General features: G+C 40.0%; 1 protein-coding gene across 20 annotated transcripts in view; it reads right to left on the bottom strand.

Annotated features, from left to right (window-relative positions):
* Positions 1–211: 211 nt before the first annotated feature.
* The window catches only part of unc-13, a 1,383,522-nt gene continuing 1,356,616 nt past the window's right edge, over positions 212–27,117 (bottom strand). For 19 of the 20 annotated variants that reach the window (XM_070092069.1, XM_070092068.1, XM_070092067.1 and 16 more), the window contains 5 exons: positions 13,933–14,118; positions 12,437–12,529; positions 5,530–5,695; positions 4,600–4,726; positions 212–4,198 (listed from right to left, as the gene is read on the bottom strand). In XM_070092069.1, the coding sequence (XP_069948170.1) occupies positions 4,037–4,198; positions 4,600–4,726; positions 5,530–5,695; positions 12,437–12,529; positions 13,933–14,118 (734 nt within the window). In that variant the 3' untranslated portion in view covers positions 212–4,036. The remainder of the gene's footprint in view (positions 4,199–4,599; positions 4,727–5,529; positions 5,696–12,436; positions 12,530–13,932; positions 14,119–27,117) is intronic. The other variant, XM_070092057.1, reaches the window with a different exon arrangement.

Here is a 27,117-nt window from a genome sequence, read left to right on the forward strand (position 1 = left end):
AAAGGCACACAAGTTGTCAAAAATGGGATCGTGGTCTCCCATAGTTGAAGTCAACAAATGGGCAAGGTACCACCATGGGAATGAACTAAAGACATACCCAGTGACTAAAAGTGAAATTGTTTGAGAGCGAGAGAGAGAGGAGAGATGAGAGACGAGAGAGATGGGAGAGAGATGGGGGAGAGAGAGAGAGAGAGAGAGAGAGAGAGAGAGAGAGAGAGAGAGAGAGAGAGAGAGAGAGAGAGAGAGAGAGAGAGAGAGAGAGAGAGAGAGAGAGAGAGAGGATGGAGAGAGGAGATAGAGAGGAGATAGAGAGGAGATAGAGAAGAGAAGAGAGGAGAGGAGAGGAGAGGAGAGAGAGAGAGAGAGAGAGAGAGAGAGAGAGAGAGAGAGAGTAATGTTTGATAGATTAAATAGGTATTTTTTTTATCGCACTCACGATGATAAATGACATATTTACATCAAGATGAGTGTAATGACTCAAAAGCTTTGAACTGAGACTTCACATATTTAATGTAAAGCCTCTTTACACATCCTGAAATGATCACCACACCATTCATGCTGCAATAGGATAGTAAGGTGGCATCATAAAAATCTAGGTGAGGCACACTGGAGGAATCTCAAATCTCTATTGTCACCCTGGGGGTATAGAGGCGAGAATCCCCCAGCCTCTTGGAGTTGGAAATGGCATGCCAACACGTAAGAAGGTAAGTTAGGGTCTGAACACACCTGGGATGTTATTTCGTGCACTAGATCTTGCTCAACTTATTCTTAAAAATAAAAAAAAGAAAAACAGAAAGCTTAAGGAGCAACTAAAAATAATACTAATTTAAGGTGGGGTGCAAAGTTCCTAACATCCCAAGTGTGTTCACTGTACTATGGAGGAAAAGACTGGACAACAGAATGGTATAGCATGAGAGTTTTTTCTTTTTTTCCTTGGGTATAAGGGGCAACTATGTACATGCTTTGGAAGATTCTGCTTATCCTTGCTTGCACAGTCATGCTGCTGCTCTCTATGTGGCTCTCTAGCGGCACTTCCGTAGTCACCCGACTTTCCCCTTGCTATTTTCAACACCTAGGCCCCCTCCTCTGAAATTATTCTTTTCTATTTAGGCCCCTTAACCCTTAAACTGTCCAAACATAGATCTATGTTGACGTGCGTAGTGCTCCGAACGTAGATCTACGTCCGATTTTACATGCTTTCAAATGGAGAAAATCAAGGTCGGAGCTCTACACATGTCAACGTAGATCTACGTTTGGACAGTTTAAGGGTTAAAGGTTATCACCTTCCTGTTGCACCCCCACTCTCTCTCTATGTTCTTTTCCTCAAACCATTCAGTGTGCTATTTACCCTGTAAGTTCCTCCTCTAAGGTCATCCTTATGTACTTCCCTCTTCTAACAACCTGTCTTCCCTACAGCTTTTGACACATTGTCTATTTTACCAGTGTTTTTCAATTCTTTTACCTTATCTCCGTAATATTTGTATCAAATACTTTCTTCTATTCATATCTTGATCCATTCTTTAGTACTAGCATCCTGTACATACCCATCCTTTAAATCCTACCCTCTCCCTCCCACCAAATCCAATAAATTTGGGTTTATCTCTCTTGGGTTTTAGTTCACATTTTTTCATGTGAAGTTCCCCAACCTTTACACATACAGACCCTCATAAGTTATTCAAGGATTTTACCATTAAGTTGTTTTACTAACGAGACATTCTCCTCACACCATTCACACGCTCGCATCATATCCCGCTCATCAGGACCTTCTCACGAGACACCTTGCCATGCCCCCCCACCATTTACTTGTCCTCCACCACACCTCCATCTTCACAGCTCCCTGGGTTTCCCTTCAATCGGCATCCCCAGTGCTTCCTGTACCAACTAAGCTTCTGAACAATCCTCCTAGTTTCTAATCATACAGCTAACCAACAGAGTACAGTATAACTTCAGAGAAGCAGGCAGCATTGTTACTGAGAATAATGAATTTACCATAGAATCCCATTTATTAAAATTTCTAAAACTAATGATTAAATTTCCTCTTGTATGAAATATTACAAAATTATGATTCTGCTCATATTTTTTTAACAATTTAAATTAAAACAATTTATTGGCTCCTATTTCAGTAAATATATTAACCCCCTAAAATTTAGCTATTTTATTTTTTAGTTCATAACTTTTCATTGTGCACAGGTATGTTTTTTCTGTAGTTTAATAAAAAATTAATTTCAAATAATTACTCCCTAATATGACACATGATCTAGCCATTCTTAAAATTCTCAGTTTATAAAATCTGGACATGATAATAGCGGTCTGCTCAGTAACCTGTGTTGCTCTGCAACATACCACATCTGTATAAAATATCCATGGATACCTACAGCTACCCAGTCATTACACTGGTTACCTGTCACTGCAAAAGTTCAAACATGCCAATATTTAACAGGTACAATATGTGCCCGTTGGTTAAGAAAACATACCGATAGTGCACACAAAGCAAACACACACATACACATGCATATACACACACATACATGCACACAAGCACACACACACGCGCACACACACGCGCGCGCGCACACACACACACACACACTGGTCAACACCAACTAGCAACAAATTGCTCACTAGCAGCCCAAGTAAACCCACGAAAGTCTACTATTAAATCGTCTTTCTCTGTGTTGTGAGTAGGAAAATGAGTTTTATCAACAAACCAGCTTGGGCTTACTTTGGCCAGTCCCGAGACAAATAAATGCACCACTAATAAAGTAGTAGAACAATCAACATCATAGACCATAACCTCTTGCTTTCCCATGTCCGACGTAGCGGACCTGAACCAGCGAAAGTAAAAGTTAGGAAAATACATAACAATCACCCAATTATTCATAATTACAGTTGAGGACTAACCTAATGGTAAAATGATATGTACAATGGATTGCTTATTGAATCTGAGGGCAAAGGCGAAATATGAATGTGCACCTTTTGATAATATGTGCCAAGATTACATAGAAAAATAAGAGTTTGTGCTTACAACTTAAATCATGTGATTAATTCAGATATCATTATTTCCTCACTTTAAGAGAAGTAAAGAGTAATGCAGCACAAAACAGCAGACTTACCCTATGACCACTTAACAGCAAATGGGAAAGTAACCATTTAGGTTCAGCCGTTATCTTTCACACCACCACAGAAAATGGGACAGTAACATGACATGTGCCATGCTGAGACTTGAAGCTACTGGGACACTTCCTTCATAATAATATATTACTGTAACTGGTGTATATGTTGTACATCTTACCAGTATTGTATTATACAGAATGAACACCATCATCTTGAAATGATTCAAAATACTATTTTACAAACTTTTAAACAAGGGGGTTTTGGAAGAGCAGAGAACTTGTATTCCATTGAAACGAGAACACACAGCTTCTGTACGGTATCTATTTTGTAGCTCTGCACTTATTTACTATGCCTTCTTGACGGTCCACACATGTAGTCCAGGGTAATCATTCACAATACTGTATCACAGACATTCCCGCTCATAGTCCTGCATGGCCGCAACGCACCGAGTTTGTCAAACGTGTAGTTCTTTTAGATATCTTTTATTTCATTAAATCCTTCTAATACCAACAGAATAGTTTCTAGATGCTGATGGTTCCATCCATCAAATATCTTTTGGTCTACAGTTTGATTAAATCCCAAAACTAGCTCCACTGTTAACTACCCCAATTGCTTAACCAATTAGTATTTGTTCTTATTTTCACATCAGTCAGCAGCCATGCACACAAGCTTCACATGGATTAATTATCCATGGAGGTTAGTGGTCTCCTCTGGACCCGGCCACTTTGGGATGAATGACCCTTCAACAACCCTGTGATGGGTCTGAGTTTTCCTGTGTCCTACTTTATTAGGAACCACTCACTAGAAGAACCAGGGTCCTTTTCTTTTATACTGACAGTTGACTGAACTGACCACTGTCATTTATCACTGAATAATGGAGGCAAGATTTTCACTGAAGTAAAAAGGTTGCTCCTGTGTCTGCCTATTGAGTAATGGGTGGTTCCCCTCTGACTTCTGACTTAAGCTTGACAAATTCCTTTGCTACTTCATCGTTGGTGCGTTGGCTCAAAATTCGTAACACTGTCCATCCAGTCTCGTCCATTTGACAGCGTTTGCCCAGGAAGAGCCATGTTGCGCACGAACCCTAAAGAAAAAAAACATGTACTTCTCAAATACTTCTTCAACTAATATTTCACAATTAATATTTCACAACTAATATTTTTGCAGTTTTGCAAAACCAGTAACAGATAAATATGTCCTGAATAATGATTTTTTGTAGAATATTTTTATAACATGTACTGGATGGTTGAATTGTTATGTTTATAACCTATTAACTACACAATGATCAATAATGCTATGTGTAATCTGTACATCACTAATCAAGAATGCTTAAGCCTAATAAGTATGCTTTCAGTGCACACACATCAAGAAATACAAAGCTCTGATACAACATCAATAATCTTGCATGGTCAGTGATGTCTCCAAGTTGAAACACAGCCAGTCACCTGATCTACAATGTCTCTAAGTTGAAGCATAACTGCTCACCTGATCAACAATGTCTCTAAGCTGAAGCACAGCTACTCCCACCAGTCTATCATCACGAGCAAAGCAGTAGTCCTTCACACAGATGTGAAGTTCGAAGCTCTCAGGACCTTCTTCACTCCCAATTAAGCTGAAAGTAGGTAGACAGTGGTGTGAACTTATGATAGGTGGCCAGTGGTATAAGCTTGAAGTAGGCAGACAGTAATATAAGCTAAAAGTAGGTAGACAATGGTATAAGCTTTCTCATTCACCACTGTGGGTGATAAAGCAATAAAGCTCCACCCTCAGTGGGACTTTTATCAAATACCTGATAAAGCCATTCTGAGGGTAATAAAGCCTCATTCTGGCTGATCAAGTTCCACTGTGGGTAATAGTATCTCACTAGCAGTTCACAAATTGGAGAGGAAACATCAGATGACATTTTTGTAAGATGTGACTGGTTGTGGCCATTGTGTTGCAGGTGGTAAGCATTGTGTAATACAATATCTGTTTCTTTATTAATCAAGCTATTTATTAAAGCTCAATCTAAACTATATGGAGTAGTACACTAGACTATATGGAATACAAGTACACAAGACTATATAGAGTAGAAGTACACTAGACCATATGGAATCCCGGTACACTAGATTATATGGAGTGGAGGTACAGTAAATTATATGGAGTGGAGATACGTTACACTATGTTGAGTGGAGGAATACTAAATCTTAACGATTTCTGCCTATTGATCCTGACTATCAAGAGGGTTACATTGATGCTGGGTAAAGGGCTCTTGATGCTACAAATTAAAACTACCTTCCACATTTTCATATCAAACCTGGTTACCCTCAATTCTCTCATTATTCCCCCCCCCCCCACCTCCCTGGAAATTTACAGCTTGCCCCCTATGAATATAATGAAGAGGTGACTAAAATAATACAATATGAGAAGACTTACAACTGGACGCTCTCATTATATTTGGGCGACCAGCTGTTAGACTTAGACTTCGTGGCAAACTTTCTCTTCTTGTCTGCCAGGTGAGGACCTATGAGGTTGACCTCGACGAAGGGGCGGAACATTCCTCCTGCTGTCGTGGGCCACCGAAGATCATTGGCTGCCACGACTTCACAAAAGATAAAATAAAAAAGGGTTAATAAGATAACAAAATAAGCAAACAGAAAAAAACAGATGTGTTCACAAATATTGTGCACTTTCAAGAGGAAACTTACAATGACATTTTGGTTCATCCTGGTGCAATGTCAAATAATATATGAATTTCTGCAGATGCATCTTAGATAAGTGTGAGTTGTTCATGAATTGTTCCAGCCATAGCATTGTGACTTTCCATACTCCAGTAGATGTATTACAAAACACAAATGATAAACATCAGAAATTATTATTTATCCCTTTCAGGGTCCAGAGGCCAAATTTCAAAGTGCACACCAGTGTCCAAGAATTTTCAAAAAATAATTTTGTTATTTTTTCTTATGAAATGGTAGAGAATCTTTTCCTGAAGGTAATAAAACAAAAAGTACGAAATTTTATAGAAAATTGACGAAATAATGCTCTCGCAAATTTTGATGTGTCAGCAATATATACGCATCAGCGATTTTGCTGACTTTGACTCCCATTTTAGGCCAATTACCTTATTCCAGTCAGCCAAATTCTTAGCTATTTCACTAGTATTACTTCTATTCTATCGACTGAGCACAAGAAATCACCAACTCGACTGCTTCAACTACAAAATAAAGTGATTGGAAATTGGTAATTTGGCCAATTTAGTACAAAGTTCAAAATATTCCAATTTCAAAATAGGGTCCAGAATAAACAATGCAGGCATTCCAAGCACTAAGCTAACATTTCCTCTATTCATTAGTTACATTTTCAGGCTTTGCAAATGAATTCCATTTTGATTTTTAATTCACATAATGAATTTTTATTCAAACCAAAAAATAGAAGATTTACTGTAATGCAATATTGTAATAATTGTATAAATAATATCAGCACATTTGTGAATGTATATTAGACCCACCAGCTGGCGTGTATTAGACGTGTGAGGTCATTTGTTTACTCCTGAACATCAGTAAAAATTTAACATTTCCACTACTCTGAGCTCAGTTTCAAGCCATTTTCAGTACTGAAACCAATCAAAATATCTTCCATTCTATCAAATGAGACCAAGAAATTGCAAATACAGTGGTCCCTCAATAATCGTCCGGCCTGAAAGTCGTCCATTTTGGAAATAGTCCTGTTATTTCATCTAAACACTGGCTCGCAAATGGTCCGTTAGCTCGCTAATAGTCCTTCGTCCGGGACGCATACTCACGCTCTGAGCTGCCTGGGCCTTCCCTTCCCAGCCAGTGTGCCACTGTTTACCAGTGAGCGACAGTCCCCTCACTTGCTCCTACGAAATATTTCATAATATTCCCTTGATTTTAGTGCTTGCAAGTGCTAAATAAGCTACCATGGCTCCAAAGAAAGCTCCTAGTGCCAAGCCCTTAGTAAAGAAGGTGAGAAATATGATTGAATTTAAGAAAAACATCATTGAACAATATGAAAGTGGCGTACGTCTGGGCGAACTGGCCAGGATGTATAACAAATCCCGTACAACCATATCTTCCATCATAGCCAAGAAAAAGGAAATCAAGGACGCTGTTGTTGCAAAGGGGGTAAATATGCTGACAAAAATGAGATCACCAGTACTCAAAGATGTGGGTTATTTGTGTATAGAGAAACAATTAGCAGGAGATAGTCTTATGACGTCGCTTATTTGTGAAAAGGCTAGGCAGTTGCATGACGATTTGGCAAAGAAACTGCCTGCAACTAGTGGTGATGTGAGTGAATTTAAGGCCAGCAAAGGCTGGTCTGAGAGATTAAAGAAGCGTACTGGCATACACAGTGTGGTAAGGCATGGTGAGGCTGCCAGTACTGACAACAAAGCGGCTGAAAAATATGTGCAGGAATTCAAGGAGTACATAAACAGTGAAGGACTGAAACCTGAACAAGTGTTCAATTGTGACAAAACAGGCCTCTTTTGGAAGAAAATGCCAAAGAGGACCTACATTACTCAGGAAGAAAAGGCACTGCCAGGACACAAGCCTATGAAAGACAGGCTGACACTCATGTTCTGTGCTAATGCTAGTGGGGATTTCAAAGTTAAGCCGTTACTAGTGTACCATTCTGAAAATCCCAGAGTGTTCAAGAAAAACAATGTTATGAAGAGTAAATTGTGTGTGTTTTGGAGATCTAATAATAAGGCATAAGTCACAAGGGACATTTTCGTCGAGTGGTTCAATGAAGTGTTTGGCCCTAGTGTGAAGAATTACCTCCTGGAAAAGAAATTGGATCTCAAGTGCCTCCTAGTAATGGACAATGCACCTGTTCATCCTCCAAACTTGAATGACCTAATTCTGAAGGAGTTTGGGCTCATCACAGTAAAGTTCTTGCCCCCGAATACCACTCCTCTCCTCCAGCCCATGGACCAGCAAGTCATTTCAAACTTTAAAAAACTCTACACCAAAGCAATGTTTGAAAGGTGCTTTAATGTGACCTCAGACACTCACTTGACCCTAAGAGATTTTTGTAAAGAACACTTCAGTATTCTCCATTGCATAAGCCTTATAGGTAAGGCTTGGGAGGGAGTGACTACCAGGACTTTAAACTCTGCTTGGAGAAAATTGTGGCCAGATTGTGTCCACAAGAGGGATTTTGAAGGGTTTGAGGCAGCCCCTGATGAGCCTATGTCAGTTGTGAACTCTACTGTCGCACTGGGGAGTTCCATGGGGTTGGATATGAGTTTGGAGGATGTGGAAGAGTTGGTGGAGGACCACAGTGAAGAGCTAACCACTGAGGAGCTGCAAGAGCTTCAGCAGGAAGAGCAACAAATCGCAGCTCAGAATCTTGCTGCAGAGGAGGAGGAAGAGAGATGGAAGAAGGTGCCTTCTTCAGAAATTAAGGAGATTTTTGAAATGTGGGGTAGGATGGAAAGATTTATGAAGAAACATCACCCTGAGAAGGATGTTGCAAGCCATATCGGCAACTTGTACAGTGACAGAGTCTTGGCCCATTTTAGGGAAGTTTTAAAGAGACGCCAGAAACAGAGCTCTCTGGACAGTTTTTTTGCGAGACAGGACTCCAGTGACTCTCAAGCTGGTCCTAGTGGCATTAAGAAACTGAGAAGAGAAGTAACCCCAGAAAAACAATTGGTACCTGAGGTGTTGATGGAAGGGGATTCCCCTTCCAAACAGTAAATAATCCAATCTGTCTCCTTCTCCAGTCTTCCATACACTAAGAAGAATCGCCAACAAAGGTAAGTGTTATTCTGTTAATGTTTCATTCATCATGTGCCATTGCATCGTTTATGTACTACATCTATATTTCATGTAAAATTTTTTTTTGTTTTAATACTTCTGGGTGTCAGGAATGGATTAATTGCATTTACATTATTTCTTATGGGGAAAATTAATTCGAAAATCGTCTATTTCGATAATAGTCCCACTTCCAGGAACGGATTATGGACGATTATTGAGGGACCACTGTACAACTATAAAAAACATACGAAAAATCACTGCAAAATTGCTGTTTTAATAGAAAATTATGGTCTCGTTTTTTTTCCCTCATGCACAGTGTGCTGCAGGATTTGTTTTATGTGGTGCACACATACCACATAGATGTATTCTCTCATATCTAGGCTCAAATTTACCGCTCACAGCTTATCAGAGTGAGCTAAGCTCATGGCGTAGATCTATGGTTTGGACCCTCAACGTAAAGCCATAGATCTATGGCACGGACCCTGAAAGGGTTAAAAAAATCAGTGTATCTATTTTGACTGGCTTGAGTCCTATCAACAAAGTTCAGTGTTTTAATATCATTACTGTATTTCATGTAGTATTTTATTTTGTGATGGGATGTCTAGGTTGGTTTGTGTTAAAAAATAATCTTTGGATGTAATTTTTGTTTAACGTTACAGTTAGAATCAAAGATTCCAATGCTGAATTTTTTTTTTATAATGGAGTATAGTTATCATTACTATTTTTCAGTTAGGGTATAAGAGGAATGGCAAGAATGGGGAGAAAAAGGACTGGGGTAAAACTGTAGGTAGACAGGACACTCACTTGGAGTAGGTTTTAATATGGTAACTTAGCTAACTAAGTGTTAAAGCCTGGCTCCTGGACCCATTATTTATACCTATAATCTTTTAACTATTGCCCACAGAATGGGTACATGGTGACTACCATCTACATTGTGAATAGAATAAGATTTTGTTGGGATTATTAATCCAGAGGGTTAGTAACCTAGGAGTCCTGCAGCAAATGGTTAGTAGACAACAAACTATCATTACACCTAGGGAAAACTGAAGCCATTCTCTTTGGCACGAAACATAAACTGAGAAGGGTAAATAATTTTAATGTTCAATGTAATGGGGAGCCCATCACTTTGGTTTCATCAGTAAAATATTTGGGAATCCCCTTTGACCCATGCATGTCAGGAGAATTGATAGAGAACAGTGTAGTAAAGAAAGCAAATGCCAGACTGAAGTTCCTGTATAGACAAGCACAGTGTCTACCTACTGAGGCTCGCAGGACCCTATGTCTAGCCCTTATACAATGCCATATGGATTACGCTTGCTCTTCTTGGTACTCTGCCTTGACAAAAAAACTGAAAGATAGACTGCAAATCACCCAGAACAAAATCGTAAGATTCATCCTGGGGCTGGGACCAAGAGAATATGTAGGCCAGGATGAATTACAGCAGTTGGATATGCTGAATGTTGAAGACAGAGTAAAACAACTGAAGCTAAATCACATTTATAAAATTGCTCACAAACAATGTCCAGAATATCTTGCTGTCAATTTTGTCAAGGTTGGGAACCAAAGCAATCATAGTACTAGGGGGAGAGAGCACAACTTTGTAGTACCCACAGTCAGTGGCCAGGCTTCAAACACCTTTTATTGTACAGCAATAAAGGAATGGAACAGACTGCCCGCACATGTCAAAGCCAGTCATAGCATGAACCAGTTCAAGAAGAGTGCCAAAAGGTGTCTGATGAATGTAGCTACAGAAAGGGAGGGGAATGATTTTCTATTTTTTAGCTAACATACGTGTAAATTTTACCATATTCCTAGTAATGACCCTCGTATTGTAGATAGTCTTAATGACCTTGGTGTAGTAGATAGTCTTTTTAGTATGATAATAAGATGTTATCTTCATTGTAGAATAATAAGAAAATATTATAACCTTTATATTATAATAATAAGGTAAAAGGACCCCAATGGAAATAAGTCACTCTGTCTGACTTTTTTGGGTTATCCTAGGTTCTCTACACATATGCTGCTATGTATGATAATTCTATGTAACTGTATTTGTGTATACCTGAATAAACTTACTTACTAGATAATCAAATATGGTCAGGATGTCATCAACAACTATCTTCTTTCTACTGAGGTCTTTTAATCCTCTCCCTCAGGATGCAACCCACACCAGCAGCATAACACCCAGGTTGGGTGAACAGGAGCAGCAGATGTAAGGAAACATGCTAAATGTTTCCACTCGTGCCAGGAATCAAACCATGGTCCCTCAGTGTGTGAGCTGAGGCAACTATCAACTGAGCCATTTGACACCCAGAAATAAAACCTTCCAATAACCAATAACATGTTAACATAAGAATGAATTGTGAAAGAACTGTGCAAGAACACGAAATTAAGATTTATTTAGGATGTAATTAATTTCAAGATAAGGAAAGAGGGCCTTGAAGTTGAGGTGTTCCTGATCCAAGGAATGAGAGCTAAGATCCCCTTACTTGAGTCAGACTAAGTACATAAGAACATAAAAATGGAGGAACATTGCAGAAGGCCTACTGGCTCATACGAGGCAGGTCCTTATCAAAACAACCTCTACCTAAAGCTACCCAAGAAATAACTCCCGAAATTATTATTATTATTAATAATAATAATAATTTGTGCATTGTGCCTCTTTATTCTTTAATAATAATAATAATAATAAGAATAGTAATAATAATAATAATAATGAGGAAATTCTACTGAGGCACTGAGTACAGTACTCCAAGATGTAAACTATTACTAGCAGTTGTGACCTCTGGTCCACAAATGTCAGTGTCAGGTAAGGTCTTTTTCAGTAGCTTGTAAGGAATAACAGGCAGTACACTTTTAACACCTGTGCTGTCTCTCAGTCTTTCATTAAACACCAAGAGTGTAGAAACCATCTTTGATCAAAATCACTTCATGCCTCTCAATACCAATGGTTTTACAAACTTTCCTTAGCTACTCTGTAAACTACCAGAGCACCTATCTCCCCCCCCCCCCCACAATTTTAGGCATAAATATTACTATTATTCAAGTCATTATATCTTTTCTCTTACAGGTGCATAAAATAAAGTCCCTTTCTTTACAACTTTAAGTCATACTAGTCTACAACAAGAGGGGTTAACAAAATATGTAACTTTTACTGCAAAATAGGCTGTGTTGAGTGACCCATATGAATTTAGCTCTTTTTTGTGTGAGAATATAAAACTGCAAAATAAATTATTATTATTTTACTACAGACATGCAAAATGATATACCCTGCTTGACTTGCTCAGTGATAGGCATGGTGGAAGCTTGATCCTATGTGTCCTGATTGAAAAACAGTGGCTCCATAAAGATGTAATTTCAGGCGAGAGATAAATGGACTTTAGAGAAAAGCACTTCACTGTCTTTAACACTTTCTCTAGCACTGTCCATAACACTGTCCAAACAACCCTCTATAATACTACCAGTAATACCCTCTTTGATATTATAACACCATCTATAACACTGTCTATAACAGCATCTCCAATGGTGTCTATAAGAGCCTCTATAACACTTACCCTTGACATTGATACGTTGTTCACCTGTCCCTGGATGAGTGTAGAGGTCCACCTGGACACTGATCTCTCCAACAGTACCTTCTTCAGTAGAACCTGCAGGCAATAAACAGTAAGTACATGCGTGAAGTTTCTAAATATGACAGAAGATGCTGAGCATCACTGCAAACTGGCTAAGATGCAATTCAAGTTTAATTAAGTCTTATGTTTTAAGAAGATTTTGGCTAGGAATTTGAAGAATTTGCAAAAAATAAAGTGTTGCACAATATGAGTACTAACTTTGTATACACAAGAACAATCCACTTCATGATTAAACTTCTATCAAACTTAAGCTCATATACAAGTGTTAACATATTACTTCATATTTAAAATTGAAAATAACCTTGTCAAGACATGCATACTATTGACAAAAAAAAATAATCATCAGCACTGCATTATATTTTACTACTTATCGAACTTAAAAACATCAAAACAGTCTACAAATACTGTACTATACTACCATACCAGACTGCATGCTATGGAAGTTACATAATAAGCTACATCATCAACACTAGGTACAAAAATGAGATCAAAGTTACAGGACATAATATACATTTTACAACAGTGGGCTGAGCATCATTCCAAAGACATCTAAGGCACTGCCTGTGTGTGTGTGTGTGTGTGTGTGTAACAACAAAGTCAGAGATGCCAGCTACAATGCCATGTTCTCTGTGAGAGTCAAGATAACACATATTAAAGACAAGTCCATACATAACCAGTGTTGAGTGATTTCTTTGTCGTCACGCTAAGGGCTGTACTAAGGACCACGTGACATGACACGCTCAATTTGTACAATCAAAAATGCAGTTTTTGACCATTTTGAATTCTGAGTTGGTTTTTAGCTTGAGAGCTATAGATAGTGAGACTTCAGCTGCAAAAGGATCACATCTACTAAAAGTAGTATTCATACAAAATATCAAACAAAATTCTAAATAAAATCTACATAAAAAATACAGTTTTAGCTTCTGCATTTCTGAGTTGTGGCCAGGCATGAGTGAGATGATGGTAAGCTGCAGAAGGAAAACTGTTGAGTCACAAGATGCTCTAGTTCATATCATGATGGATGCTACGATCCTCGCTAGATGATGCCATACTCTCTAAGGTTGAGTTCGTAAACTCCCTAAGATGGGAACTGTTTATTCTTACTCCAGGGCCCAGTGTCTTGGGAGGTACAAAGGGCCCTAAAATAAGCACAGCGATCAAATAATCACATGACCTCTCATCTTGTCCAGTGCTTATGATATCTCTGGCAATATTAGATGAAAATACCTTCCAGGATGTTGAATTTATTTGATATATTGCTCAGGAGAATCACAATCACAGTCACCATGACACATTTACGAACCCATCAAAATGCTAAGTGTATGTATATATTTGTTTTTTCTTTCTAGGAAGACGCTACTTGCTAGAAGAGAGGAGACGTGGCTTGACTGTGCATACTCTTCACATCTCATCTTTACCTCTCTTATCACCCATTGACAGTCTCTTTCGGAATTTCTTTGCCTTAACTGGATCGTCATTATCGTCCTCTGCCTCAGGTTCATCTTCATCCTCCCCTTCTTCTTCATACTCTTCTTCCTCTTCTCGTACTTGTTCCTTTTTCTTTTTCTTGGCCTTGCCGGGAAACTTAGTGTCGTTTGCGGGAACTTAATGAGAGAAGGGAGGAGTCATGTAGTGTAGCCACCCTTGCGACTTACATCACTGGTTCTGGTACTTGTGCCTTTAGTCTGTATCTTCTACATCATCTGGTTTTACATTAATCCATACATACACTTGCTACCACTACACTTTTAACACACAAAGTGATGAAACTATCCTATCATTGTTTCTCACAAGAGCAGTTCAGAAAATAACTTAGGATATGAGTAAAAAAAAAAAAAAGTCCAGCATTGTATTTAATTAAATTCTAAAAAAAAAACTCCTAAAATAATGTTGTGGACAAAAAATGTTGAAGTAGAGCAGGGGTCCTCTGTCTTTTATAATAAATAGCTATGGTAATATAAGTAAATCGGTGGGAATAAAAAGTAGTCTTTTATTCAAAATACCGTGCAATATTGTTGTATCACATAATATTCTTAAAAATTATGATGCATATACTGTATCTTCCTTTCCAGAAGGGTGCCTTCATGCTGGTTAAAAGCTCTGGATCTGGGGAATAAGAACTACCCTTCCCTAACTCTCGCTACACTACCTCTATCCGATTAATGCTTCCTTAGAATATACGTAATAATAATAATACGTAATAATAATACATAATAATAATAATAATAATAATAATAATACACACATACATACAGTGCATAAAGTGATTTTTAAAATTATAAAATATTGTATCAATTATATTCCATATAAACTGGATGTGTTCTAAGCAAACAGAAAGTGACTTTGAAGATTTCTAAGAATAAAGCTAGGGACTTTTGTTCTAGTAGATTAGTGATAAATTTTCTTTGTGGAGTATGAAATTCATACCTGAATGCTGGAAAATTAAATGAATATTTAACAACAAAGCAACAATAATATTTATAGACACATAATATTTATAGATACATAAAACAATACTTAGTCATATAATCAGCAAATAGTTCAATAAGAATATGTGGTAACAAAGATATATTTATATATTAAAGAGAGAAAATACTTAATTATTAGATTAAAACATAGCCAAGAAGATGCTACACTACTGAATTAATGCAATGTGACTTAAGGTGAGACTTATTTAATACTAAAATGAATGTAAAGTGAAAAACGCAAAAGTTTAATAGACAATGCTGAGTGAGATGGACCGACCAACATGGAGATAATATAACTGAAAGACAGGATGGGTAGTGTGCATAGTTCGGCGTGCTGCTTGAGTCTACTGAAGAGGGCCTCGGTTGTTGGGAGGAATATGCTGTATGCTTCCTATCTTCTGTTATATTATTTTCCATGTGGGTTGATTTGTGTTATAAAGTGGCAAGTTTGTGAAAAAATGTTCAGGTAGCAGCACTGATGTTCAGTACTGACAAACCGCAGATGTTCAGTACTGATGAACCACAGATGTTCAGTAATGACGTACCACAGATGTTTGGTACTGACAAACCACAGATGTTCAGTACTGATGAACCACAATGTTCAGTACTGACGAACCCCAGATGTTCAGTACTGACGAACCCCAGATGTTCAGTACTGACGAACCCCAGATGTTCAGTACTGACGAACCCCAGATGTTCAGTACTGATGAACCCCAGATGTTCAGTACTGACGAACCCCAGATGTTCAGTACTGACGAACCCCAGATGTTCAGTACTGACGAACCCCAGATGTTCAACCACCAGCAACTACAGCATTTAAGTGAGATGATAGAGCATAAAAAACCCAAAGAGTTTAACTTCAAGGTTTCAAAAAAGTATTTGCCAATTTTTTTAACACATTAAACTTTCAATACATACAACAATTACTAATATTTCTCCAAATGAAAAAAAATGGCTTAAATGCCTAGTTGTAAATGAACTATGTGGTTCTCAGGGTGCTTCAACTTCAGATTTGCAAATAATAATCAGACTGTAACAAGATGAAGTCCACAGTTCTGACTAACAATATGAAGTCCACAGTTCTGAATGTAACATTATGAAGTCCACAGTTCTGAATGTAACAATATGAAGTCCACAGTTCTGAATGTAACAATATGAAGTCCACAGTTCTGACTAACAATGTGAAGTCCACAATTCTGAATGTAACAATATGAAGTTCACAGTTCTGAATGTAACAATATGAAGCCCACAGTTCTGACTAACAATATGAAGTCCACAGTTCTGAATGTAACAATATGAAGTCCACAGTTCTGACTAACAATGTGAAGTCCACAGTTCTGAATGTAACAATATGAAGTCCACAGTTCTGATTGTAACAATATGAAGTCCACAGTTCTGATTGTAACAATATGAAGTCCACAGTTCTGACTAACAATATGAAGTCCACAGTTCTGAATGTAACAACATGAAGTCCACAGCTCCGACTAACAATACGAAATCCACAGCTCTGACTAACAATATGAAGTCCACAGCTCTGACTAACAATATGAAGTCCACAGCTCTGACTAACAATATGAAGTCCACAGCTCTGACTAACAATATGAAGTCCACAGCTCTGACTAACAATATGAAGTCCACAGCTCTGACTAACAATATGAAGTCCACAGCTCTGACTAACAATATGAAGTCCACAGCTCTGACTAACAATATGAAGTCCACAGCTCTGACTAACAATATGAAGTCCACAGCTCTGACTAACAATATGAAGTCCACAGCTCTGAATGTACTAACAATATAAGGCTAACAGATCTGAGTGCACTTTATTTTCTAGCTTGTCACATGGGTGCATATAAAGATAGCATCACTTTACCCTCTACATACCCTCTTCATATTTACTAATCAAGTTAAGAAAATCATTGTAGAACTGGCCTATAATATCAGCTTCTAAACAATTTGGGAGTTGTATTTACCCGCATTTCAAGATTCAGTAATGTTAGCTCCAACCGTTTCTGACGGCAGATTACTGACTACTGCCATTTCATTACTGTAACAGTCATGAGTGCCTTGATGCTGGTGAAGGGTTCTTGATCCAAAGAATTGGAGGTAGTCTCCTTTTCTTCAGCTCTAATCTGACTAACCCCATTTCCCAGACACTGTATGACCCTTATGGGTTTATGAATAAGATACATGCGCAACAGTGCCCATGCATTTTACTGAGCAACTTGCTGGTATTGTACACTATTATACTGACACAGGTAACAGTACTCGGAAAGAAGAAAAGCTTTGGCGTTTCTGCAAAATAAATTGACATTGTGATCTGTTTGTATAGTAGTAGATGCTTTCACTGTATTGTTGGGAGAGTCTTCTTAATGGACTCTGAGGGGGAGGTAGAGGTGGCTTGTGTTCCTCGAGGGTCATAGATTTCTATGCACAATATTTTTTTCATACTTCAAAAGTAAAGTATTTTAGTGTATACTATAGGTAAAAATTTTCTTGTAAGTTACAGCACAAGCAAACCCAAGTCTTATTTTTGATATTCATTTGATTTATATTAAAACATTTACCATCACACATACTATACAGAAATAACAAAAACAAATTAAAGGAGGTTAAACTGCCAGTGACTTAGCATGGTGTTAATAAATTTGAAATGATTAGCCTGAGGTTAAAAGAATACATGTATAGGGATGTACCACCTCTACTGCTAATACTGTTTGTTTCTTTATACAGTCTTTCCTCACTAAACAATGGAGTTCCGTTCCTAAGACCACATATTTAAATGAATTTGTCGCTAAGTGAGTAGCATACTATAATGGTAGTGGGGTTTGTGTTTTAATGTTACCTTTGCACCGTTTATAACATTTCTGGTATATTTTTAAACATACAGTAGTGTACTGTATACTGAAATAAACAGAATAGAGGAAATCAGCTCTAATATACATTATTTAGGTATAAATGCTGGTCAGAGAGTCCGTCGTAAGTCCGAGGCGTCAATAAATGAGTACGTAGCTAAGTGAGGAGATTATGTGTGAGTGAGGTTAAAGTGTTGAATGATGATGAAAGTATTTTCTTTTTGGGAATTTTCTTTCTTTTTGGGTCACCCTGCCTCTGTGGGAGAAAAAATATATATACATGTATATACATACATGTACAGTGGACCCCCGGTTAACGATATTTTTTCACTCCAGAAGTATGTTCAGGTGCCAGTACTGACCGAATTTGTTCCCATAAGGAATACTGTGAAGTAGATTAGTCCATTTCAGACCCCCAAACATACACGTACAAACGCACTTACATAAATACGCTTACATAATTGGTCGCATTCGGAGGTGATCGTTATGCGGGGGTCCACTGTATATATATATATATATATATATATATATATATACACACACATGTACAGTGGACCCCCGGTTAACGATATTTTTTCACTCCAGAAGTATGTTCAGGTGCCAGTACTGACCGAATTTGTTCCCATAAGGAATATTGTGAAGTAGATTAGTCCATTTCAGACCCCTAAACATACACGTACAAACGCATTTACATAAATACACTTACATAATTGGTCGCATTCGGAGGTGATCGTTATGCGGAGGTCCACTGTATATACATATACATATATACAGTGGACCCCCGCATACAGTTGGCATCACATGATGTTAAATCCGCATACCGATACATTTTATCGCTAAGATTTTGCCTCGCATACCGCTAAAAAACCCGCTCAACGCTATTCGTCCGAGATGCATCTGTGTGGTCTGAGCCAGCCTATCAGAACTGCTTATCTCACCCGACTGATAACTCATCATGCAACAAATATCGTTGGAGCGCAGCTGAATTGCTGCTGGAACTCTTATGTGTGAACTGTGACTAGTGATATACCTAGTGAAACACAAACATCCTGATTTGAAGTGGCTGCAGGAGGCTACACCTTCACTCCACCTCGCCTGTCTCCCCTCCTTCCTCGATTTTGAACTCAGCCATTCGCCTCTATTTACTTATGGTCTAGAGGCGGTTTTTGCCAGACCACATAAATGCTTGAGTGCCCATGTCAGTCCTCCGTGCCGCACTCCATTCATCTTACGAATATGTCTCCTGTGTGCCTACCTGCCTGCTACAAGCAAATATCCAAGTGGTTGACACGGGCTTAGCAAGCACATTCAAGCAGGCTTGAAAGCAGCATTGAAAAGGCCCAGCATGTCTACATATACGTTCTACAGTGCTGCTGGCATACCAGTGTTTCCTGTAGTGGCTTAGTTAAGAACAATTTAACGAGCATTGCAGTACTAACTTTTTAAGTGGGACATGCCAGAGGTTCACCTATAAACATAATAAGTTTGTGCTAGAAGTGTTAAGTGCTGCAGATTTGTTGTAACTATTTGCACGAGTGGATTTCACTGACTTAGGACATTGTGCTACCATCAGTACCTACGTAGGCTTAAAATGAGTGAGGAATGTCTGGCCTGCTGGGTGACCTTGAAAATGGCACTATAAGACCCGCATGCCACTTACACCCATACTGCGTGTGTCTAGTGAGGTGAATGTCCCTTCCTCGACTTTCCTATTCACCGGTATCCCTTAACTCGTCGCCATTATCTACATATGGGATAAGGGCGAGTTTAGCTGATCCAGGCTAAAGAGCGCTCCAAGCCAGCCAGTGAAGGCCAAGTTACAGAATGCCTTTGTGAACGTTCTACAGTGTTCCGGCCGTACCTTAGGTGTTGTGAGAACTAGTTCTTATGTAGTGAAAATTTGTCTGTCATTCCAAGACACGTGTGCTAGATGTGTTAAGTGCTGCGGGTTTGGAGTAATTAACAAGTAGTACAGTGTTGGTAACTCTCGAGACGACTGTGGGCCCAGTGAATGACCTTGAAAATCGCACTGCGACCCACAGGCCACTACACCCATATTGCCTGTGTCTAGCGAGGTGAATATCCCTTCCTTGTCCCTTCTCTCTTATGGAATAAAGGCGGTTTCGCTGACCCAAAAGTAACAGACTAACTCTTCCATCTCAAGCAGCTGAACTAAAAGTGACCTATGGATGTGAACGAAGTAAATGATGGTGAAGGCGAATTCGTACGTTTTAGAAGTAAGGGAGCTTTGAAAAAAGAAAGAGGATTTCAAAGGAGGCTTGCTGCAAGAAACAACGAGAGCAACAACAACCATTGCAGAACGGTTAGGCTTGATTTCCCTGCTAACACTGAGTTTGAGGTCAAGTTTAGATGGTTTTATGAAGCTTCATTAGACAACCCAGAAAAAAACCTTCGGATTCGCTTTCGTCATGACGAGGATAATTACGTTTTTGTTACTAACGACCCAACATTCATAGAAAAACTTCTTACTCATAAATATGCTAACATCCAACTCCAAGCTGCCCCACCAAGATCACCTAAAGTGCTTATTGTTATCCACAATGTCAATAAGTACATGGATCCTAAATTCCTGTTGTCAGATCAAGTTGCAAACCCTCGTCGACTTCCAAATGATCTGATATTGGCTGAGTGGATTGGCCAAGGGACTCCACCATCATATATCTACTCTCGTGCAGCGCTTAACAGGAGTTACAAAATAGCTTTGTACAAACCACCTCACCGTAGATGCTACAAGTGTCAGCGCTGGGGTCACGTTGCTTTTAAATGCTTTAGTAAGTCACACTGGTGTGCAGTGTGCGCCAAGGCCCATCCTTCTCACCAGTGCTATGATATGATCAAGAAACACCAGACCGTTGCATTAGAATGTATCAATTGTAAGACTCCAGGAGTCACAGCTGCTCATGCTGACTGCAGAGCGAAAGCTGCCCACATTGCCAGCCGCAGGGCTCCCGCCTCACCCATCACCCCCCATGATGAGGCAATAGGCCTTCCAGATACTTCATGTCTGAATACTGACCCATGCCTGAACTCAGACAATATGGTTGAGCGAGTCACTCTGGGAGTACATCAACAGAGCACGATCACGTCTGCTATCAACACTAGTAATGCTGCTGGTGTTGACACCATCTGTCTGGCCGAGTCAGCTGTCAGTCAGCCACCTGGCTCAGCTGACCGGGACTTCATACCTCCAGATGACGCTAGTCTTGCTGGGGTGGTACACAACATGCAGCTGCGCATAACAGTACTGGAGAAGCAACAATGGTGTTTGAAACAACAACTTGAGCACCACGAGGAAAAACTTACAGAGGTTGCAAATGAGTACATCAACCCACAGATTGTCAGCCATTATGAAAATGAGTGTGGTGATGATGAACAAACTGATGATTGCAGTGGTGTTAATAATTACAAAAACGATGAATCTGATAGTGGTGTTTACAATCACAGTGAAGATGATAAGGGCAGTGAAGACCATCATGATAGTCAACCTGATGAGTGTAATGTATTGATAGATACTGAGTGTGGAGATGACCTGGTTGTTGATAATGGTGTATGTATCACTGGTCATAATGATGAGGGAAGTGATACATGTGATGATAGTGATGAGTGTAATAAAAGCGGAGAGGTGAGTGCGAGGGATAGTGTCACCTGCCATACATTCACAGACAAAGAGCGCAGTGACCTCTGTTTACAAAGACTCCCAAGAGGTCTCACAAATGGAAGTGCACTTAGGAGACTCATGGATAAGGATAATACTGATGATATTGATATTGATTATGTCTGTTTGTTATTTAGTAAGTTTTTTCATTTTGCTGAGAAATTGAATACTATCCCTGGACTTTTATAATGGAACCAAACTCGTATAAACTATCCATTTTAAGTTGGAATATTGCGTCACTTAGAAAAAGATTTTCTGACCTGCATCATAAAGTAACCACTGAATCCATTGATATTGTGTGTGTCTACAAGAGTGCAGAGTCCCTGAAAAATCCCAACCCCCTAAATTGCCATCGTTTGTTGCATATAACCTCCAATCTACTAATTCTTGTGTTCTATATATTAAAAAATCACTTCCCCATCAACTTCTTGCACATAAGAAAACAGAGGGGCTACAGTATCACGGCGTTAGGATTTATATTGAGAACTCTGCTCTCAACATATTTAACTTGTACGCTCCTGCTGATAAGTTTAATTACTTGGAGCTCCCAACTTGTGCTCAGTCTGAACCTACTCTCATTATTGGTGATTATAATGCAAGACACAAAAGCATTGGAAACTCTCAGTTTGGTAATCGTAATGGCAATCAACTGTTGTCACTCTTAAACAGTCATGATAATGTGCAAATTGTAGGTGACCTTGAACCCACACATATCTATGGAGGTGTCCTTGATCTGTGCCTGGGCTTCAACATTACTTCTGCCAGCTGTGAGTCTTCCATTGTAACAGATATAGCGTCTGATCATTTCCCAAGGCTAACCTCTCTAGATATTGGTAATACTATTCTCCCTGGTGGGATATTCAAACGGAAACGTCTTAATGTTTCCCCTGATCAACATGATGACTTTGTTACACATGTGACTGACTGGTATAATTCCTATGAGTGTACCTCTATCGAGACTTTTAACAATGACCTTGTGAGCAGTATTCAGAACTTCTTAGAGCCGCCTCTGAAACCTCCTACTACTCTAAATCCAAATGACTTCCATAATAATCATAAGTCTTATAAAAATCATACCTATTACAATGATTCTAAACTTCGAACATTGAAACATACTGCTCGCAGACTAGGCCTAGCCTATAGAAACCATCGTACCCCTGAAATGCTGAGCCTCTTCCAAACTGCCCTTGCTGCTGCCAGAGAGCGTATGACAGAGCTGCGGCAAACAGACTGGGAACAATTTGTCAATGGTCTCAATGCTCACACCCCACTTAGCCGGGCATGGAGGGACATAAATAGAATTAAGGGTAACAGAACTGGGCAGATCGCGCACCCTCATCCCTTGCATAGGGCGAATGAGTTAGTCAGTGCTTGGGCTGCTACATCTAGCTATGACAGTCTTCCCAGTACCACACAGGCGAAATTAATGGACAAATATGATGCAAGGGAGAGACTTGTTTGCTTTATGCTCAGCAAGGCAGATGACTGCAACATTCCTTTCACTAATTATGAACTTGATGCAGCACTAACTAAGGGCAACTCCACGTCGCCTGGTGAGGATGGTATTACTTACAACATACTCAGATTGCTGTGTCGAGTACCAGGTAATCCTTTACTTGAATTATATAACATGAGTTATGTCACTGGGGAGCTCCCCAAATCATGGACCAATAGCCTCATTATTCCCATTCCGAAGCCCAATCAACAAAACTCATTTCGCCCAATATCCCTTACTAGCTGCTTGTGTAAAACATTCGAAAGGATGATTCTTAATCGTCTTATGCACAGAATTAAGGAATTCTTGTAACCCCGGTTGCATGGCTTCATGCATGGAAGGAGTGTGCATCATTGCATTACCACCTTTCTCACTCTGCACACTGACAGCTCATACACTACGTTCCTTGACCTTAAATCCGCTTTTGATGTAGCCAACCGACATGTAATCATTAGTGAACTTGCCAGAATGGATGTTGGAGGATGGCTTCTCCGCTGGATTAAAGGTTACCTGTCCAACAGAAAGTCGTCTGTGTTGTTCCAGGGACATAGAAGTGTAACTAAAGATTTTGAATTAGGAACCCCACAGGGAGGTGTGCTTAGTCCCACCCTTTTCAACATTTTGATTAATGCCTTACTTAATGCCATGCCTAGCCAGCCCCATCATTATATGGTTAGTTTTGCTGATGACATAATGATTCACACCACCGGATTCTCCAACACCCAAAACATTCTTAATCATGTACTAGCCTCGTGTCAGGACCTGGGGTTAATAATCTCAGGGGATAAAACAAAGATACTCAACAGGCGTCCTCCTCGGCAGAGAGGCACAGTTCGTCAGATCCAGTTGCATGATGGGTCTCTTCTAGAATATGTAAGCAGATACAGGTATCTAGGCTTTGAGGTTCCACTACTTGGACCTGTTGTAACGAGACTTTGTCGCCAATACAAAGAAAGGCTGAGAGCACTTAGAGTTGTGGCAGGTTTTCATCCCAGGTATGGTGCTAATGTTAAAATTGTGAAAATGATGTATCTTGCTTATATTAGATCATTGGTTGATTATGCGGCGCCACTACTTGCACTCGTGTCTGACTGGAAGCTTGGAGGGCTGGAAAAACTGCAAAACGAAGCAATGAGGATCATCCTAGGATGCCCTCGTACTGCCAAAATTTTAAATATGCGGAAAGAACTTAATATTCCAAGCATTAGAGATCGTGTTACTGAAAGAAATATCCTTATTGGGGTCAATATGCTTAGGCTAGCCCATTCAAACCCCTGCACAGAAGCCCTCCAAACTTTCCTCAGCACTGGTGAACATCCTTCCAGATGGATCGAAAAAACTGGAGCCGACCTCCGCATGAACCAGCTACATGATCTATATCAAGTTAGACAACAGAGACATTTCCCTGCTCCATGGGATATTACCCCATTCCAAACTACCATTCCTCCATTTCCCCCCAAAACTCTTCTTAAATCACAACCAAAGCTTCGTCTTGAAGCCAAACATGATGCCTTAAGCTGTATTGATAACTTAGTCACACAGAACACTCTTTCACAAATTATTTACGTCGATGGTTCTGTTCACCAGTCCACTGGTGCAGCTGGTAGTGCTGCTGTTGTCACACAGAGTGATGGCTCTCATAAAGAAATTGGAGCACGCATCAATAACTGGGCCTCTACCCTTCAAACAGAACTGTTTGCCATACTCCTTGCACTCAAATGTGTCCATGTATCTAAGGTCGACACTTTAATTGTAACTGATTCTCTGTCATCCATAAATGCTCTCAACTCATTAAGTATAAATTGTGGCATGCTTGTGTCAGAAGCCAGACATAGGTATGGTAAGATTGTGGACAGTGGAGTCAGAGTGCACATGCTCTGGATTCCATCTCACATTGGTCTTCAGATGCATGATAGAATTGATATATTGGCTAAGCTGTATGCTTTCAAAGAGGGGGTAGATTACAATCTTGGGTTGTCAGTTAGCAGTTTGAGAACAATAATACGAAAAGAACTTCAAATGAACTTTATTGACTTAAGACTTAGGGAGATTGACACAAGTCAGTCCATCTATCATCATTCCATCATGCAGGAGGAGCCACATGTCTATGGTGCATCCAACAAGATAAGCAGACTCTTGGATGTCACTACTGCCCGGCTCCGGCTGGGTTACAAATATCTTTGGCAGGTTAAATCACCACCACCAGATGTAGACCAAACGAAATGTAAACTTTGCCAGATGGACTATTGTCACACCTTGCGTCATTATGTACTGGAGTGTGATCAAATTAATGAACTTAGAAACAACTCACTCAGAAATGTTCAAGAAATGGCAAAGTATTTTATCCACAGTGGTATATTGCAGACCATTCTGGAGAAATACCCTGACTTTGCTAGCTGTAAATAATGCATTACCATGTGTGTGTGTGTGCGCGCGTGTGTGTGTGTGTACTCACCTAGTTGTACTCACCTAGTTGAGGTTGCGGGGGTCGAGTCCGAGCTCCTGGCCCCGCCTCTTCACTGATCGCTACTAGGTCACTCTCCCTGAGCCGTGAGCTTTATCATACCTCTGCTTAAAGCTATGTATGGATCCTGCCTCCACTACATCGCTTCCCAAACTATTCCACTTACTGACTACTCTGTGGCTGAAGAAATACTTCCTAACATCCCTGTGATTCATCTGTGTCCTCAGCTTCCAACTGTGTCCCCTTGTTACTGTGTCCAATCTCTGGAACATCCTGTCTTTGTCCACCTTGTCAATTCCTCTCAGTATTTTGTATGTCGTTATCATGTCCCCCCTATCTCTCCTGTCCTCCAGTGTCGTCAGGTTGATTTCCCTTAACCTCTCCTCGTAGGACATACCTCTTAGCTCTGGGACTAGTCTTGTTGCAAACCTTTGCACTTTCTCTAGTTTCTTCACGTGCTTGGCTAGGTGTGGGTTCCAAACTGGTGCCGCATACTCCAATATGGGCCTAACGTACACGGTGTACAGGGTCCTGAATGATTCCTTATTAAGATGTCGGAATGCTGTTCTGAGGTTTGCTAGGCGCCCATATGCTGCAGCAGTTATTTGGTTGATGTGCGCTTCAGGAGATGTGCCTGGTGTTATACTCACCCCAAGATCTTTTTCCTTGAGTGAGGTTTGTAGTCTCTGACCCCCTAGACTGTACTCCGTCTGCAGCCTTCTTTGCCCTTCCCCAATCTTCATGACTTTGCACTTGGTGGGATTGAACTCAGGAGCCAATTGCTGGACCAGGTCTGCAGCCTGTCCAGATCCCTTTGTAGTTCTTCTCATCAACTTCACGTCATCTGCAAACAGGGACACCTCAGAGTCTATTCCTTCCGTCATATCGTTCACAAATACCAGAAACAGCACTGGTCCTAGGACTGACCCCTGCGGGACCCCGCTGGTCACAGGTGCCCACTCTGACACCTCGCCACGTACCAAGACTCGCTGCTGTCTTCCTGACAAGTATTCCCTGATCCATTGTAGTGCCTTCCCTGTTATCCCTGCTTGGTCCTCCAGTTTTTGCACCAATCTCTTGTGTGGAACTGTGTCAAACGCCTTCTTGCAGTCCAAGAAAATGCAATCCACCCACCCCTCTCTCTCTTGTCTTACTGCTGTCACCATGTCATAGAACTCCAGTAGGTTTGTGACACAGGATTTCCCGTCCCTGAAACCATGTTGGCTGCTGTTGATGAGATCGTTCCTTTCTAGGTGTTCCACCACTCTTCTCCTGATAATCTTCTCCATGATTTTGCATACTATACATGTCAGTGACACTGGTCTGTAGTTTAATGCTTCATGTCTGTCTCCTTTTTTAAAGATTGGGACTACATTTGCTGTCTTCCATGCCTCAGGCAATCTCCCTGTGTGTGTGTGTGTACTCACCTAATTGTACTCACCTAATTGTGGTTGCAGGGGTCGAGACTCAGCTCCTGGCCCCGCCTCTTCACTGATCGCTACTGGATCCTCTCTCTCTCTGCTTCCTGAGCTTTGTCATACCTCTTCTTAAAACTATGAATGGTTCCTGCCTCCACTACTTCACTTGCTAGGCTATTCCACTTGCTGACAACTCTATGACTGAAGAAATACTTCCTAATGTGTGTGTG

This window comes from Cherax quadricarinatus, chromosome 38 (genome assembly GCF_038502225.1).
Source record: "Cherax quadricarinatus isolate ZL_2023a chromosome 38, ASM3850222v1, whole genome shotgun sequence".
Classification (NCBI taxonomy): domain Eukaryota; kingdom Metazoa; phylum Arthropoda; class Malacostraca; order Decapoda; family Parastacidae; genus Cherax; species Cherax quadricarinatus.